The following is a 16,937-nucleotide window of genomic DNA, read 5'->3' on the forward strand; positions in this document are numbered from 1 at the left end:
GGCGGCTGGGCCCGGTGACTGACTGCCGCTCCCTCTTCCTCCTTCCTCCCTTTGCGTTCATAGGTGGCGATGGCGACGGGGCAGGTGCTGTTTCATCGGTTCTTCTATTCGAAGTCCTTCGTCAAGCACAGCTTCGAGGTGAGCGCGGCACGGCCTGGCGGGGAAGCCGGGGGGCGAGGCGGGAGGAGGAGCGCGCTAGGCGCTGTTCTGGGCGACCAGTGGATTTGGCCAGCCGCACGCGAAACAGGCTGCTCTCTTTGAGCGTTTAGGCCACGGGTTTTTTTAGCTGTGTAATTCTACTCTTATCGGGATTAAAAGTAATTTTCTTACGGAAACGGGGCTTCCTTTCAGATTGTTGCTATGGCCTGCATCAATCTCGCATCCAAAATCGAAGAGGCACCTCGTCGGATAAGGGACGTGATCAACGTGTTTCATCATTTGCGTCAGTTAAGAGCAAAAAGGTAAGATTAGCTTCGTAATGAACATAAGCACCTGTTGTCACTAATGTACACTGCAGTTTTCAATTCACGGTATTTTTGCAGGCTAAGTTCAACGACCTAAAATTGAGAAGGGAGTGTTCATTGGCTGCTATGTAGGCAATACAGTTCAATGCTGACTTCTTCTACCGTTACTTTTGATTACTTGGTAGACCCGTTTTCATTATTTATATAGCTACAAGTCATGAGTATTGGTTCTAGTTTTAGGTCCATGGTTGTAGTTTTAGGTCTATTGCTAATTGATTTTTGATGTCTTGTAGTTCTTGAAAGGTAGTCTTAGGTATGAGTAGCTAATTAGTGGGTTGCTGTATATTCTCGAGACTTAACCATGTTCGGTAGTCTTAATGCTTTCCTCTTGTGAGTATGTAGTCTAAATGTGGTTATGGTGCCAATAAAGTATCAGTTAACTAAAGGTGAAATCTGAACTATTCCTAGTGATGACAGTATTGCCTTTTAGAAAAAACAACTTTAGAAAGTATCTGAAAAAAAGTATGGTTTAGCGTACAGTGTTCGCAGTTTTAATGACACCACTTCAACAAGGAATGCGTAATTGAGTCTTGGAAGCTGAAGGCGTCTTTAATTGCAAATAGTGAGACTTGTGTTTTTCATGCAGATCGGGATAATTGTCTGCTCGAGTGGTAGAGCTGTTCTCAGTTGTGAGTGCCTAATACTGCTTTTTTGTGTGTAAAACGATGTATGTTTTCATGTGTAAAGTGAGTTGACTTGATTGGAAGGAACAAGGAATGGTTGAAGGGAAGGAGTTCTCTAAGTTGCTATTAAACGTAAAATTTTTTTTAAATCTGTCATGCAGCAGTATTGTAGTCTGTGAGATTGGAGACATCAGCTGTGCTGTGAAGTAGCTTTACTTTCAGTGGCTGATTGCTTAAAGTGTAAGGTAATCCATAGTTACAAGAGGATTTTCTCAGCTAGATTCTTAAATTCACGCTTTCATTTATCTGCTCTGTATAACCAAGTTACCGCAGGAATTTAATCTTTAGTGTTGTGTAACCTTTTCTGAGAATTAGAGTAGAAATCCCTTAGAGAAACCAGCTGTTTCTTGGTGTATTTATCCTGGTTATGCTTCTGTTGCATCTAAAACTTCTGCTTTTACTTCCTTGTGCTTATGTTTTCCTAGTTTTAGATAAAAGAAGAATGATTTGGTGTTACACTTTGAAACTTAGCTTTGTTCCTGGTTTTTTAAAGTTGTTATCCCTGATGGCCCTGAGAGAGTTTTGTGGAGTTATGCTGAATATGAATTTGGTGGTATTGTTTCTTACCACAGTTAATAATAAGGGAGTCTGGTTATTGGAATTATTGAAGCTGGTTCAGTGATTCCTAATATTTTGGCCTTGATCCAGACAGTGAAGGTTAACTAATCATATGCAGTGCTTTTCTTTGCAATGAGAATATAAATTAGTTGTTTCTTTGTACTGTGCGAAGGATCAGAGAAACTGAACTTAACCTGTGAACTTAAATCTTTCCAGCTAGCCTGTTCCAAATCAGAATGTCACTTGTGCATGTTACATGGTGTCTAAAATGCATCATGTCAGGAGAAATCGTGCACTTCTACCCATTATTTTCTGGAGAAATGGGTATTGTTGCTCTGAGATTCTGAGTGAATCAGCACGAAATTAATCTTAAAAATACTGAAGTCTGACATTCAGGCTTGCCTTTTTTTCTTTTTTTTAACAAGCAGGATGTAAACATTTTTCTGTACTTTTTACAAGATTACAATTACATAATCTGTACACGTTATTAACTTCAACTCTTTTTTCCCTTGCAACCGACTATACAGCGACCAGCTACATTTACCAAAGCCTGGGTGATGTGGAGTGGTACATAAAGATGAAGCTGTCGTCATGGCAACAGTGAGTGAAGTATCGAAAATCCCCAAGGAGAAGCCAGTGCTCTGAGAATAGGTCACTGGAATCGGGGGACTAACAGGTTGGCCGCTGGTGAACCATTTGGAAGAACTCCTGTATCTTGTTATAAGCTTTTTTCTTTGCTGTCCAGGTTTTTAGAATACTAGCTTAATCTTTTTTTATCTGAAGCTAACACTTAGGCTGTAGTTAGTTTCTCACACACAACCCAGAACTGAAACAATCAGTTAGGCTGCTGTACTTTCTTTTCGCCTCTAGTCTAGTATTTCTGTTAACTGAAGCTCTTAACCTGCATATGAAGTTTGAGTAGTTTGAGTAGGCTTGCTTTCTCTTAAACAGCTTTGGGTTCTTAGTTCCACTTTCTGTATAATTGCAGTTTGAATTCATAGTAAAACATGCCTTCACAAGGATATGGAAGTCTTGAATTTGTAAAGCTATTTATATGAATTATTATGTAAGCAGTCCCTTATATGTACCTGTTTGCAGAACTGGGAATTGCATTGGAACTTTCTTTTTGTAAGACTTGTAGTCAACTTGAGTTACTGCTAGGTGGTATTTCTAATACTGAGAAGTAAGAAAAAGCTAAAAAAGTGTTTTGGACAAGCATATTTTCTTTTGGATCTTTCACGAGCATATGTCATGTAGTACTGCATGTAAAAATGTTTGTGTGCATGGAGAAAAGCTCGTATTATGAAAATACTGCTTTTTAAAAAATTGTGTGCCGAAACATCTGTGTTCTGAGCGAAGTGCAACTATTGTTTAACATGTAGAATGTAGTTTGAAGTTGATTTTATTTATCTTAAATGTGCCTGAAAGCTGCAGAAAGTCCTTATGAGACTGGAACCAAATGTGACTCCTGTCATGTAATCTCACAAATGTTGGTTTGAGATGCTCAGTCAGCTGTTCTTTACTTCTGTTGCAGCAAACAGGTTCATGCAGTTGTGTTGGAAGTGGCCTGTATTAATAATACACACTCCTTAGCGTTCTTCAAACTGTTCTATAAATCTACAGTGCTTGTATTTACAATGTTGGAGACAAATACAGAACTCACTTTCTTCTCTTATTGACTGACGTAAGAGAGATCTGGTCTTTGAAATGAGATGCGGATGTTATGCTGTACTTGTCAGAAGTACTTTCTGCATTATGAACAAAACTACAAAGTATTAGACATTCCAAAGACATCGAATTTTAATACTACACCAAATGAAGCTGTAGCTGTGTCAAGAACTTAGGTTTCATTTGTCAGAGGGATTTAAAAAAAAGGATATTTGTAATTTATCTGTTGTTACAAACACATTACAGTGTGTGTTAGCCTTTTGGGTTGTTATGCAATCTCTAAATCCTGATCAAGTTTTGCAACTAAGTGTTGGATTGACTTACCAGAATGGGCACTGTGTGCTGTCTGTTCTTAAGTCTCAAGTCTTGCCTAGAGCTCTAGTGCTGATCTATAAGAACAGATTCAAAGTAAGAATTTGTAATACTACTTGGCTATATAGGGCTTGAAGCTTATATTTTATGTGTAAGCTTATAAATTACTTTTCTCTGGTTTTTTACTTGGACCTAAAATGATTACTTCTTGGACTGAGAACTAAGTGCAGCAAATGCAGTAGCAAGGTTCCTCTTTTTTTCTCAGTAGGGAAGCTAAGAAGTTTTCCAAAGGGAAATCTCTGAAGTTTCCAACTTCTAAATAATTATGCATACCAACACCTTGGAGTTTATGGCAAAAGTACTAAACTGGTAAATCTTAATATGGTGGGGAACCTGACTTTTGCGAGTAATAAGGTGCAGTAAAGTCTTCTCCAGATTTTAATTTTTGCATAAGTGGATAAAAGGCTGCATTTGTCTTTATTTCTGGAAATACTGTCTAGATAAACTGATGTTTTTCATGGCTTCCTTAGATCTGTAGAGCTCTAGAACTTGTGTGTCATAAGTGACCGGAGTAACGTGGGACAACAGAGTAAAGCAAACTATCGAGTGTCTTAGTTTTGAGTTTCCTGTCGCTTTGCTGTTGAACATGTACAACCAAAGTGTGAACTGTTTGTGCTGATCCTATGGCCCTGTAGGAGGACAGTGAAAACTTAAAATGCAGTAAGGTTCGGTCTTCCTGGTTGCATTTCTGGCTACCTTACTGTGTTTTCATAATACTGACTTTTTTGCATAGCTTTCAGAGAATGCAAAAACATGTGGAAGATAGTAATCCTATGGCAGGTTGTTGGATGATCCCATGCAGTCATGTTGTCCCGCTGTTGATTTTTTTTTTTTAGACTGGAAGTCATAGCTTCCCTAATGGTTTCATCCAAGATTTGTCACCTCGGATGAAGTGTTCTGCTAACAAGATAAGCTGAGCCTGGACACCTAAACTCGCTCTGAATGATGCCTTGCAGATCCTGTTAATGCCAGTGATCTCTAGATAAAATTGTGTAAAGCAATATTGGAAGAAATGTTATTATAAAACCCAGTATAGTTAGTTGAAATCAATGGGAAGTGAACCAGTTTCACTGATTTGAAGAACTTCAGCTTGGTTCTTGCAGTCTCCACTCCAGAGCATTGTGTTCAGACAGTCTTTGTAGTGTTTGAGTGTTCAGATAAATTCATAGCCTCTCTACTGAAGTAGTTAACTTAAAGAAGCTTTAAAAGTTTTTCTTTTCTAGTTAATTTATGAAAAAAACGCCAACATATTCTGACTGGGTTGTATTTGGAGTAGCTGAAATCACAAATTCTGTAAACTTGCCCTGATGAGCAAGAATAACCCTTAACTAGAGAAGTTACTTTTATGTAACATGGAAAATATTGCTTTTTTTTTTTTAGGAGACAGAAGTAGTAAGGCTTGTACTTGAATTGTAGGTCCTTCCTGGCACCAAGAAGCTTCAGTAGTTCATTTCAGACCTCCTGGGAGCTGCTTCTCAGCCCTGTGGGAAGAGCAGGGGGAGCTCACGCTTCAAGTGCGTGGTTATACAACATGATGCTTTTATTAGTGAAATGGATGGCTTGTTGTATCCTTTGACCAATGGTAATAAGCATCCTTCCACGTGACTGCAGAAGTCTTAGCATAAATAGTGGATTACTTGAAGTTAGGAAGCCCTTCAGCTAGCCTTGTAATTAAATTGACCCTTTGTTCCTGGGGTGGGAACCTAGGGGTTTTTGAGTGTTTTTTCTACTCTGTGACCTATCAGGGAAGAGAAGTGTGATCCACTTGTGGAACTTGCATGGAATCAAAGAAGACAAGTTAGTAGTGAAATATTTTGTCTGATAAAACAGAAGCTGTATTTTGAATCCACTTTGCATTGCTTTTTTTTTCTTTTGAAAGTAATGTAAAATAAATTTGTCACCGGTGCTTGGGGTATACTAGGTTTATCATGAAACAGTGTGGTTTATTAGAGTGTAACTAGTTGCAAAACCATTATTCTGCATTGGAAAGCATGTGGAATACATGAGGCATATTACAAACAGGGAAAAAGCTGGTCTGTCTTTAGGAGGAAGTGGATTAAAATACATGATGTGGAATGTTGAAAGGTCAGGTCTAAGCATGGACAAAGAAAAGAATACAAACTGGAGTATGATGCTTGTGCATAAAGCATACAGCAAGTTATTTTAGTTAAAATGAAAAAAATGCTTTGGAGAGTTCAGGTGTTGGATTTGGAAGGAATTAGGACTTGATAGTGCTAGACTTAAGAATAATCTTGCTTTGTGAAATGAGCTCTTGTCTTGCAAATGCAAATAGCAGAATTGACAGGATATCCACTGATTAGTGGGTGCAGCATTCAGAATTACAGGCAGATCTGTCACAATTTCAGAGGTTAAATTCTTTGCTTTACTAGGCTTTTCGTATATCACAGTAGCAGGGCTGTCTTGTTCGCTGAAGATTGAGTAATCTTGTCTTCCAGTGCATAGGAAACTGCAATTTGTAAAGCGCAAGCTTGCCACTTTAGTATCAGTAAAAAAAACTGTTCTAGCTGACAACTAGCAAAGGTAGTTGTATCACACTCCTTCCCCCACCTCTGTCATGAAGCGTAAAGGTTCTTTGAGAATCTTCACTGTAAAATTGACTTCCGTTCCAGCAGCTGGACCAGCGTAGTTTGCATACACAGTAGCAAAAGATTTTTTTTTTTTTTATTTTAGCCATCTAATCTGTAGCTAGTCGAAAGCAGAAACTAAACTAGTTTATCTAAACTTGGACAGCACAAGATTAATGCTTAAACTTGCTTGCAGGAGTTGAAAACCGGTTTCTGTTGCCATTAGTTGGTTGGAAGGGAAAACAGAGACGCTGTTATTTTTGGATATGCAAAACAGTTTTGATTTTATTTCTTACAAACTATAGGACTCCAAGCCCCCTGATACTTGATCAGAACTACATAAACACCAAAAATCAAGTAATCAAAGCAGAGAGGAGGGTACTGAAGGAGTTGGGATTTTGTGTTCATGTCAAGCATCCACATAAGGTGAGTTATCAAAAATAATATAATTGTAAATATTATTCCACCTTGATGGCATCATTGTGAGCTGTGGGACGAGAAATGCAGGTGTAAAAATGGCCTGATTTCTTCTCTTTATTCCGTAGTAGTTACCATGAATGTTTTTGTCAGAGTGCTTGGGCAAATAGTCATACTGACTTTGGTAGAAATTGCTTCCTTGGGAAAAGTTAAAGGTGACTTTTTTTTTAAGTCATAGAAAAGTAGTAAAATAAAGAATTGTCTGAATATGATTGGATGACATGTGAGCTTACAGTGTCTGCTTAGAAAAGGAGGAGAGACCATTGTTTCGGAATGCTGTTTGGCTATACATAGTTACTTCCTTACTTGCTTTGTATGTTAAAACTGAGGGTGTTTTTTTTCCCCCCTTATTCCTCAGATCATTGTTATGTATTTACAAGTCTTAGAATGTGAACGTAATCAAACCCTGGTACAGACAGCCTGGTAAGTTGTTATTTTCCATTCATTTCCTAGCCAGGCAAATAGTAGCAGAAATAACAAGCCTGACGATCCATATGCAAAGCCAAAAGAGATGTAAGTTATTACACAAATATATACTTTTAAAATACTTTAGTGCTTGTTTCTGCTTACTATTTTCATGGCTTGATTCCACTATAGTAATGGAGAACTCAATTTAACTTTGTTCTTTTTTCTACTCTTTAATTAAAGGGTAGTCCATGATGGTAAGTCATAGAGCTCTGCCCTCTGCACCTCAGCCCATGACCTGGGGATGGCCTGTTTGGCTGCCCTTCTCTCCAGCCAACCCAGTGCAAGCTCTCATCCGAGATTCACTGAAGTGGTCCATATCCATCGGGCAGCATCTTCTAGTTCTGTCTGGGTGTCGAAAGGATTTGTATATTTGCTTTTAGAAGTAACTGTTAAAAATGTTTCTAAATGTATTTGTTGCCTAGCTACTGTGTACTGTAGTGTATTTAAAGGACACATGGGGTAGACTTTTTGCCAGCATTTGATTCAGCACTTGGCTAAACTTGAGTTTAAAAAAGAAAAAGAAAAAAATTACAGTGCATGCAGCATGTTCACTTAGAAGCCATACCGGGCATGGTTTTCTCTAGAGTCAATACTTACTGACTGCTGTTCGTTTCTTTCCTGTAGCTCAATCACGTAGAAATCAATGGAGGTCTCTGCTGTTTAAATGTCTCTATCTCTTGGCATGTATTGCTTGGCAGTGCCACCGTGGTGGAAGAACAGTAGCTTAGTGAAGTGGGAGACCCATTACTAACTTGCAGGTCTTTTTCCAACACTCAGTGAGCAAACTGGATGCTTCTCTCTCTGGATGAAGTTAATGTGACTCAAGGCACACGTAGGATTTAAATGCAATGTTTTATGAACTTTATAGGTTGCATCTAGCCTCTGGAAAATGGTAGGTTAAAACTATACCATGCTTTCATGCTTGCATTTGAGTTTTAAGCATATTGATTTTTAAATACAAGAATATTGGTGTTTAAAGCAAACAGCTGGACAGATAAAAAGTACTTGCTAGATTGTTAACTCAATGGACACTTCACGGTATAACTTAACGTACCTGCCTAGGAAGAAGCCATTACATACTATCACTTGCATTGGGGTTTCAAAACAATGGCAATGGTGCAAACTTTGTTACAGAAGTAACAAATGTAAACATCAAATACAATAACTTGAAATAAACCAAGTGTTTAATATAATAACAGAAAAAATAATAAAGTCAATTGAGTCTCCAGTATTGTTACCCTCTAAATAAAACGATGTAAACCTGAGAGCCAACCCTTCGGGTTTTTGTTGTTTTGTTTTGTTTTTTTTTTAGGAATTACATGAATGACAGCCTTCGAACAAATGTGTTTGTTCGCTTTCAGCCAGAGACTATAGCATGTGCTTGCATTTATCTCGCTGCTAGAGCTCTGCAGGTGAGCATTTGTCTGTCTTTAGTTAGCATTGTCTTGTATTGCTAGTAATTTGGTTTCAAGAAAATTAATTAAAATATTTAAAACAAAAGCCTGGTCTGTAATCTCTATTATTCAGCTTTTGGTGGTTTTATTTTCAGATTCCACTACCTACCCGTCCTCACTGGTTCTTGCTCTTTGGCACCACGGAAGAGGAGATTCAGGAGATATGCTTAACAACTCTTAAGCTCTATACCAGAAAGAAGGTAACTTTGAGGTGTTTGTTTTTTCCATTCAGTGTTCAGTGCAGCTTGAGCTGTCTCATGGCTGTCAAGCATGTTTGGGAACACCTGCATACAAATCCACTAATCGGAAAGGCTCCGCTTTGTGGCTTCTCTAAGGGGAGTGAGAGCAAATTATGGTAGGTAGTCATGTTACTGGACAGAAGATCAAAAGATAATTGACTATTTTTCAGAAATGAGAAGAAAATATGAATTCCATTAGTTCAGCTTCTTACCACATTGTTACTTTAACAGCCCAATTATGAATTCCTGGATAAAGAAGTAGAAAAGAGGAAAATGGCACTACAGGAAGCTAAACTGAAGGCAAAAGGCTTAAATCCGGATGGAACTCCAGCACTCTCAACACTGGGTGGCTTTTCTCCTGCATCCAAACCATGTAAGTTTGTTTTCTGAACAGAAACTTGCATAATAGTATTTGAAAGTCTTCTAAATCCGTGTCCCAGGGTTTAAAAAAAAAAAAGTAGGTTTGCTTCTTCAGCTGCTAGACAGTTTACGCTTTCTCACAGAATTAAGCAGCAAGACAAATCTTTCTTTTTTTAAAACACAAATTTTAAAACCAGTTTCAATACCTTGAAATAGTAGGTTAGAGGGAAACAGGATGCCTTACTCCACACTTCTGCAGATCAGAGAGTGATATACTAATAATAGGCACCCTTGAGATAATTATGTTATGAAAATGTCTAGACCCAGGAGTTTGCTGTATATTACTGTGTTGTGAAGAGAGACTCTCTGGATTTAATGGGGGGGAGGGGGGGGGTGTCTCAATAGCCTTCATGGTTCCTTTTGCAGCAGGTATCTGATAATTGCTTTCTTTGCTTTTCTTTAATGTACTTGTCAGCTGTTCAAGTGCAGTGAAGGAAGACGGCTTGTGGTCAGGAAATGGTGAAGGGAAGGTCACAGTGCTGTCTTGCCATTAAAATGAATAAATTGCTGTAGTGCATATCTTGAACCTGCCAATAAACCTGTCTGAACTCTAATGATACAAAGAACAGACAGTTTTGTCTTGGTGCTTCTACCTCTTAATGCTGCTATTGATGTGTAAACTACCAACAAAATTTAAAGGCTATCATGAGCATTGGTCCGGTGATGGTGGGTAAAGTAGAAGGCACAGGCCTTTGTTACATGGCCTCTTAAGGAACTTAAGAACATACTCTGAGAAAGCACTATTTGTAGCAGTTATTTCTTCTTCTGAACTATACATCTGAGTTTCCAGGGGTCTTTGAGCTGGCAAGTGTAAATTTCTCACTAAACAATGAAAGCTTTTTCTTATTTCTCTGAAGTGGAAGCCTAGGTTAGAAAAGTGATCCTGCTAGGTGAAAGCAGGATCTCTGGGTGGGGTTTTGGAAGACTTCCTACTAGCTGACAGAGGGAAAGCTTCTGATAGAATTCTGCCTTTCTCGGTTTGTACATTAAACCTGTGAACCCTATTGAGTTAGGAAGCTGTGGTGTAAGGCATAATGCAGCACCTCTGCCTTACTGTCAGCAGGCCAGATAGAAATGCATCGTTCTTGCATAGTAGCCCTTCTGTGAAAAGGTGAATCCATCTCTGGGCTATATCAGCTGACTGTAGAGACAGACTGGCTTCTAAACTAAATAAGTTTTTTGTTACTCATTATATTTGTGCGACTAATATAAAACCGAAAACTGTAATTTTGCTCTTCAGTCTTAAATTGTTACCTTGACAGTTAATTTCTAATACTATAGAAAGAATTAAGTTATGTGTTTGTGGGCCATACGGGCAGCTTTTATTTTCTGCCGCTTGGGCCCTGGTGGACAAAATCTCAAATGAGCCTGGGTGATTGGCTTGAAGGTCACAGTGGTGTTCTTCCCCCACCCCCCACAGGCAGCTGGCTTTAAACTGTGCATCTCCCCACAGGCATCTCACTCCAATGTTCCCTTCTAGGAGTGCACTATAAATGGAAAGATGGAATGAAATAGTAGCTCTTGAGTTCATATTTACATTTTGTGTAAATACTGGTAAAGGTATATAAAAGATACAATATGTTTATTACAAAGTCTATGAATAAAATACCTGATTTTGAATTTAAATTTGATTGTTAGCTTCCCCGAGAGAAGTAAAAACTGAAGAGAAGACTCCAGTATCTGTGAATACCAAAACCATTAAAAAAGAGCCAGAGGAGAGGCAGCAAGCTTCAAAGAGCCCTTACAATGGGTAGGTAAAAATCTCTTCCTGATGAAGAGAAGACTTCAGTAAAAACAGTTTCTTCAACTGAAGTACAGTGAACTACTTTTGAGCTACTTCATGAAAGTAACGAGTACCTCCAGAAGTGTAATCCTTTCTTTTCCCTCCCCTCCCCCAAGCATGAGAAAAGAAAGCAAGAGAAGTAGAAGCAGCAGAAGTGCTAGTCGATCTAGGTCAAGAACAAAGTCAAGGTCTCGATCTCACACTCCTAGGCGGCAGTAAGTAGTGGATTTCTGTTGGGTTGGGGGGGGCTGTGGGGAAGGGGCAGGGTTTTTCAGGGTGGGGCGGGGGGTTGTCTTTTTTTGTCATAATTATTTCTCTGGGATATTTCAGCAGGGTTTTTCACTTCTAAGAAGTAGGGCCACTCCAAGTAGCTTGTAGGTGCTTAGCACAAGCTTCTAACTGCTAGCCAGCAAAAGTGTGAGACTTGGGCCTGGCTTTAGGCTCTCAGTTCTTGACATGAAGCAGTTCTGTTAGTAACTGTGCCGTTAATAGTTCAAGCTGTAAAAGCTTTGCTGTAAAATGGAAGCTCAAGACTATTCTAACTGCACATGTACACAATGAGTCTGTGATGGAGCGAGTGTAAGGTAGTCTTGCCCCGTTCTATGATCTTCACAAGGAATCCATCATAAATGAGAGCAGTCTCTCGGAACTCAGTCCACTTTGAAGTAGTGAGAAGTGCTGTAGAAGCCAGTTTCATGTGTTGCAGCTTTCTTCCAAATGCATGGGAGAATGTATCTTCTGTCACTGTTGCGCGATGCCCTGTCTGGCTCTTCAGTACTTTGCCTCTCTTCTGTGACTGGGGAAGAGGGGGAACTGTGCAGGGTGATGCAGTGATAGCTGCTGGCATTACATTTTTTTTTTAAAGAATCTTCAGACTGACATCCAAGTTGGAAACAACCAACTTGGATCTCAATGAGGTGTTCCCCTAAGTATTGTTGACTGTCAAATCATTGAAGGAAAAAAGTCAATAACCAGTTTGCAATCTGCTGTTGAGGGGAAGATTCTTGACAAGGTTGAACAATTGCGAAAGGCACTGCATTCTGGGTTTGGTTTGGGCTTTTGCTCTGATTTCTTCCAGTAACTTGGAAGTTCCTAAGCATTGATTTTTTTTTTTTTTTCTTCCATGTGGAAGATATGTTTTAACTTTTTTAACACTTTTCTGTAAGCTACAATAATAGGCGGAGCCTGTCTGGGACATACAGCTCAAGATCGAGAAGCAGGTCCCGCAGCCACAGTGGCAGCCCTCGCCGACACCACAATCACGGCTCGCCACACCTGAAGACCAAGCATAGCAGGGAAGAGTTGAAGAGTGCAAATAGACACGGTCACAAAAGGAAAAAATCTCGTTCACGTTCGCAGAGCAAATCCAGGGATCACTCCGATGCTGCCAAGAAGCACAGGCACGAGCGGGGACATCACAGAGACAGGCGCGAGAGATCCCGCTCCTTCGAGAGATCTCACAAAGGCAAACACCACGGTAGCGGCCGGTCAGGACACGGCAGGCACAGACGCTGAGGTTTGCACCTGCACCAGAGTCTAGTTAAGCCTGTATATAATACAGTAAGTGGACTCTTTATTTGAGAACCAAGGAACCGATTAGGATTTCATTAATTTAAACCCAATATCTGATTTTCTAAAACATGTAGAAGATTTTTCTTTTGGGAAAGAAACTGTTACCAACTTTTGCACATAATACCTTAGCAGTATCAGATTGATGGAAAACTACGATCAGGTTAAATTGTATGTATTAGAGTTGTGTATTGTTTATCGATGTGAGAACTGGAGAATGGATTTCTGTAAAAAAGCAAAATGTACCTTATTTTTATACAAGTCAATTGCAGACACTTATATTTAAGTATAGCTATTTGTTTAAACGATGGTGGATACTTTCTTACACTGGTTTTAGTCTGCATGTGTTGAAAGATTTTTACAAGAAATAAAATATGAAGTTTTTTTTTTACTGCCTGTTGGATTTCAAATATATTGAAACTAAACTTAATTTTCTTGAATGCCATCACTCTGACCATTGCAGATTAATGGGACGCATGGGATATTGATGTGCTTCTATTGCAAATGAAATGCTGGGAAAGCTTTAGAAGTTGGTGTCCTTCCTAGGGGAGGCAGCTGGAAAGCCCAGTCCACTTCTGACATGCATGCAACCGCTGGAATAAATGAGCATGGACCTCTCTGTAAAGTTCAGTGGGATAAGTGGCTGGTGGGGAGGTTGGAAGCTGTGAAAGAGCTGCACTTCACAAGCCATGGATGGGCGACTCGTGTCCCAGCTTTCCTGTCAGCTGCCTCTGGGGAGGTGGGGATTTCTTCCCTGCCTGTCTCCTGCAGCTGCTTCAGGCAGAAGCCAATGGGTTGCTGTCGTCGTCTGTTCTCCTTTGGCCTGGTTGTGCTAGAAGTACAAAGCAGGACAAATAAGAACATGCCTAGAGCCATCAAGTTTGGGGGTTTTACTTCCCTTCTTTCATTACTGGTGGCAGGATGGTGGCAGTAGAAGGAAGGATCCTATTGCAAGTGTAATGCTCACACAGCTTCTAGCTGAGCTCCCCAGGGCAAATCTGCCAGCAGAGCCATCTCCCATGCCTGCTGTGCTGCTGCAGTTGGCTGAAGGGTCGCACTGACTCAGCTGGGGGAACTTGTCTGGCTTAAATACGTCAGGTGTGCTCCACTGCAAAATACAGATCAGTTTGCTGCAGGAAGCTCACCTGTGTGTGCTGGGGTGGTTTCCTAGTGTTCAGCTGCTGGAACAGTACCCCGTGCCACTGTACAACCCAAAGCTGTGACCTGGCATGGGACAGCTGTGGGGTGGAGTTGCAAGTAAAGGAGAGGTGAAATGGGTGAGCAGGAATTTGATTTGATTCTTTCAGCTGCTGCTCAGGTAGTAACAAAATCTTAACCCTAAAGATGCTTGCTGTCCTTGCAAGCTTTAGATGCTATCCTGGAGTCCCTTTGGGTGCGAAGACTGCTGATGCAGCGTAAAAAGACCTTTGCTCTCCTGAAATGCTTCTCATGATTTAACTGCTCTGGCTGAAGGTCACCTGGCTGGGTACATGCACCTGCAGCATGGCAGAGGGCAAAGCCTGAGGCCAAACAAGCTGGTAATGGACTGAAACGGGTCTGACATCCTCTGCTACTGCAGGAGCAAGTGCCAGTCTCTGGCCACAAATTCTGCAGACCTCAAAAAGGAAAGAAAAAAAATGTGGTTGAGCAAAAGCTTCACTGGAACTGGTACATTCTCATAAGCAGCTACCCAGCATCCTGCCAGGCCCGATCTGCATCTGTTCTCTAGAAATACATGAAGGAAATATATATTTTTTTAAAAGGGGGGAAAGAGAAATGTCTTCCTCCGTTTCTTGGTTACCTCTGTGTGTTTTTTTGATCTGCAGTAACTTTCATGTGTTTGTTGCTTTCAGGAAAAGCTATTTGTTGCTATGGAAATTAAGGTAGCTTTTTTCCCTAGATACAAGTATTTAGATAGTCTAGGGCAGTGATAAAAACCCAGTTTTGAAGTAGCAGCACAATTGGCTCCAGCTCTGTTGAACATCAGAGTTTGTGTGTCGGAGTGAAACATGAAGAGGACTCGGCATCTGTATTTGTGTTTATGCATAAGCACTAATTACCCTTCTGTGCTTCCAGTGCCCCTTGCTCCAGAGCTGAAGAACAGAAGTTAACTTCCATGGAAAGCTGGAACAGCTGGTGATGTGAAACGTCTAGACATCGTCTGCTCCAGATTGCTTAGACCGTGAGCTTGCAGTCAGCTAGCAAGTTCAGTGTTTGTTCTTCCACGGACAAAAAAGATGTCTTCAGCCAGCTTTATGGATGGTGACCTTAACCATGCAACATCCTTGCCAACGACAGGCCATAAAATAAATGGTTTTGGTTACTGAAACAAAAGCAGCAGGTCTTTCTCGAAGCCCAAGTGTGTCGGGTCAGTGCTGTAAAGGAGAGAAGATGTGCTGGGGGTGTGAGTGACAAGAAGCACAAACCGGGGAGTGAGTTGTGTGTTTGACTGGCTGGGTCCCCTCAGGCGGTAGCGTGTGGTCCTTCGATAGGAGGTGGAGCAGTCTGAAAGCAGGATAACAGTCCTGAATGGCTGTAGCCGCCTTCATGTGCCATTACCTGGAGGACTTGTCAAGAAGAAAGCTTCTGGGCGAGCAACAGCTTAAACACTTAAATAGATGGCAGTACGGTTACAGCTGGTGACCAGGCTGTACCCAGGAGCCAGCTGCACGCACAGCTGGGGCTGCGAGCCGCCCGGGCCGCTGGGCGCAACTGGGAGCACCCAGGCTCTGACTGTCCTGGCTCCAGCTGAGCCACACCTGAGTAAGAGCTTCCCCCTCCTTTGTCTTATCCCATGGCCATGCTGTGAGTTCCTCGGTCTCTTTGGCTTGATTAGACAGGAAGAGAGCTGCTCTCCCAAACTTCCTGTGCCATCGGTTACAGCAGGGGACAAAAGCAGTGACAAAGCGAACATGCCAGCTTGCTCGCAGCAGTCACGCGTACGTGACGCAGGTCGTGCTGGGAGGCGATGTGACCAGCTGAGGAACTGAGTGACGTGCCTGGAGCAGATTGGCATCAGGGCCTCGCTCCTCCGTGTCATACGCCAGTGCTAGGTCCAGCACAGTAACCATCAACTGTACCATGAAGCATCAGCCAAAGCCTATTTTAAGGGAGGTGCTGCATTATTTTTACAATGAGATTTCGTACGTCTCTCCTGAGACTTTGAAGTGTCCTTACGTGTGCATTAAATTCTAAATCACAAAAGTTAATCCTTTAAAAGCACTGTTTGACCTTTAAGCATCTGTATCGACCTCCAGGAGTCACTTGAGACTGACTTGAGGCTACACGGACATACCTCAGTAGTTGAGAAGTACTTTTCTTCTTATTTTTAAGTTCTTCAGTGTCTTCCATGTGCTTGAGTCACTTACGGGAACCCTTCATCAGCTGAAACTTAACCTCTGAAGGATGTGGTGGCTTTGGTGACCCACCATTGACATCCAAATGTAGAAGTGCCCAAGGCAGCAGCGCCTCACTGCAGCTCCCGCCCAGAGCCTGCAGCTCTGCCTTCGCTACGGACCCAGGCAGCCACGCCGGGCGGTGGAAATAGCAGACAAACATATTTGAGAAACAAGCCGGAGTTTTGAGCACCCTGCACAGATCTTTTGTTTCTGACCGAGCTCATTGTCATCTGTACAGGCTTAATCTGCACAGCGGTATGTGACACGCTTGCACAGTGAGACACTGTGTTCAAACGTTTACCCTTCAGAGTGGAAATGCTTTTATGGGAAAACCAGACTCTGTAATGCCCCACTGCAACGCTGTTCCTAACTGAAATGCCATGTGCTGGTGGGAATGCAACGGCTTTCCTGGCTCGGGCTGGACTGCAGTACAGCACCCGTTTCCCTCTGTCCCATCCCTTTATGCTTGATTTACCGTGCTTGTTCTCTCACCAGCACGGATGGAAGTACTGGGATGCCAAAGAAGCCAGTGATGGAGCGTGCAGATGAAGCGCAGTGAAAGATATTTCCAGTATTTTCAGCGATGGCTGTCTCCAGTGCACAGCCTGCTGCTGCTGCCAGCGGGCAGGAAGGTTGCTCGGGCTGCGCCGTCAAACCCAGATGGCCACAGGCAAATATTTGCTTAATGCCAACAGAGCGGACGCTGTCCTGGCGAAGTGGCAAGTGGCAACCAGAGCGA

The 16,937-nt window shown here is 41.5% G+C and overlaps 1 protein-coding gene across 3 annotated transcripts; it reads left to right on the forward strand.

The window, feature by feature from the left end:
* Positions 1-67: 67 nt before the first annotated feature.
* Positions 68-15,124, forward strand: CCNL1 (cyclin L1). 3 transcript variants are annotated; one of them, XM_009333938.1, is made up of 11 exons: positions 68-138; positions 352-461; positions 6,696-6,816; positions 7,226-7,290; positions 8,648-8,747; positions 8,885-8,989; positions 9,260-9,401; positions 11,087-11,198; positions 11,348-11,446; positions 12,398-12,791; positions 14,877-15,124. In XM_009333938.1, exons 1-10 carry the CDS (start codon positions 70-72, stop codon positions 12,744-12,746), a joined length of 1,272 nt encoding a protein of 423 aa, XP_009332213.1. In that variant the 5' UTR covers positions 68-69; the 3' UTR covers positions 12,747-12,791; positions 14,877-15,124. The 3 variants fall into 3 exon arrangements, with proteins under 3 accessions (XP_009332213.1, XP_009332212.1, XP_009332214.1); XM_009333937.1 differs by lacking the exon at positions 14,877-15,124 and having other exon boundaries at positions 12,398-13,197; XM_009333939.1 differs by lacking the exons at positions 68-138; positions 14,877-15,124 and adding an exon at positions 2,293-2,365 and having other exon boundaries at positions 376-461; positions 12,398-13,197.
* Positions 15,125-16,937: the final 1,813 nt, after the last annotated feature.

The sequence above is a fragment of the Pygoscelis adeliae genome, unplaced genomic scaffold (genome assembly GCF_000699105.1).
Source record: "Pygoscelis adeliae isolate BGI_AS28 unplaced genomic scaffold, ASM69910v1 Scaffold241, whole genome shotgun sequence".
Classification (NCBI taxonomy): domain Eukaryota; kingdom Metazoa; phylum Chordata; class Aves; order Sphenisciformes; family Spheniscidae; genus Pygoscelis; species Pygoscelis adeliae.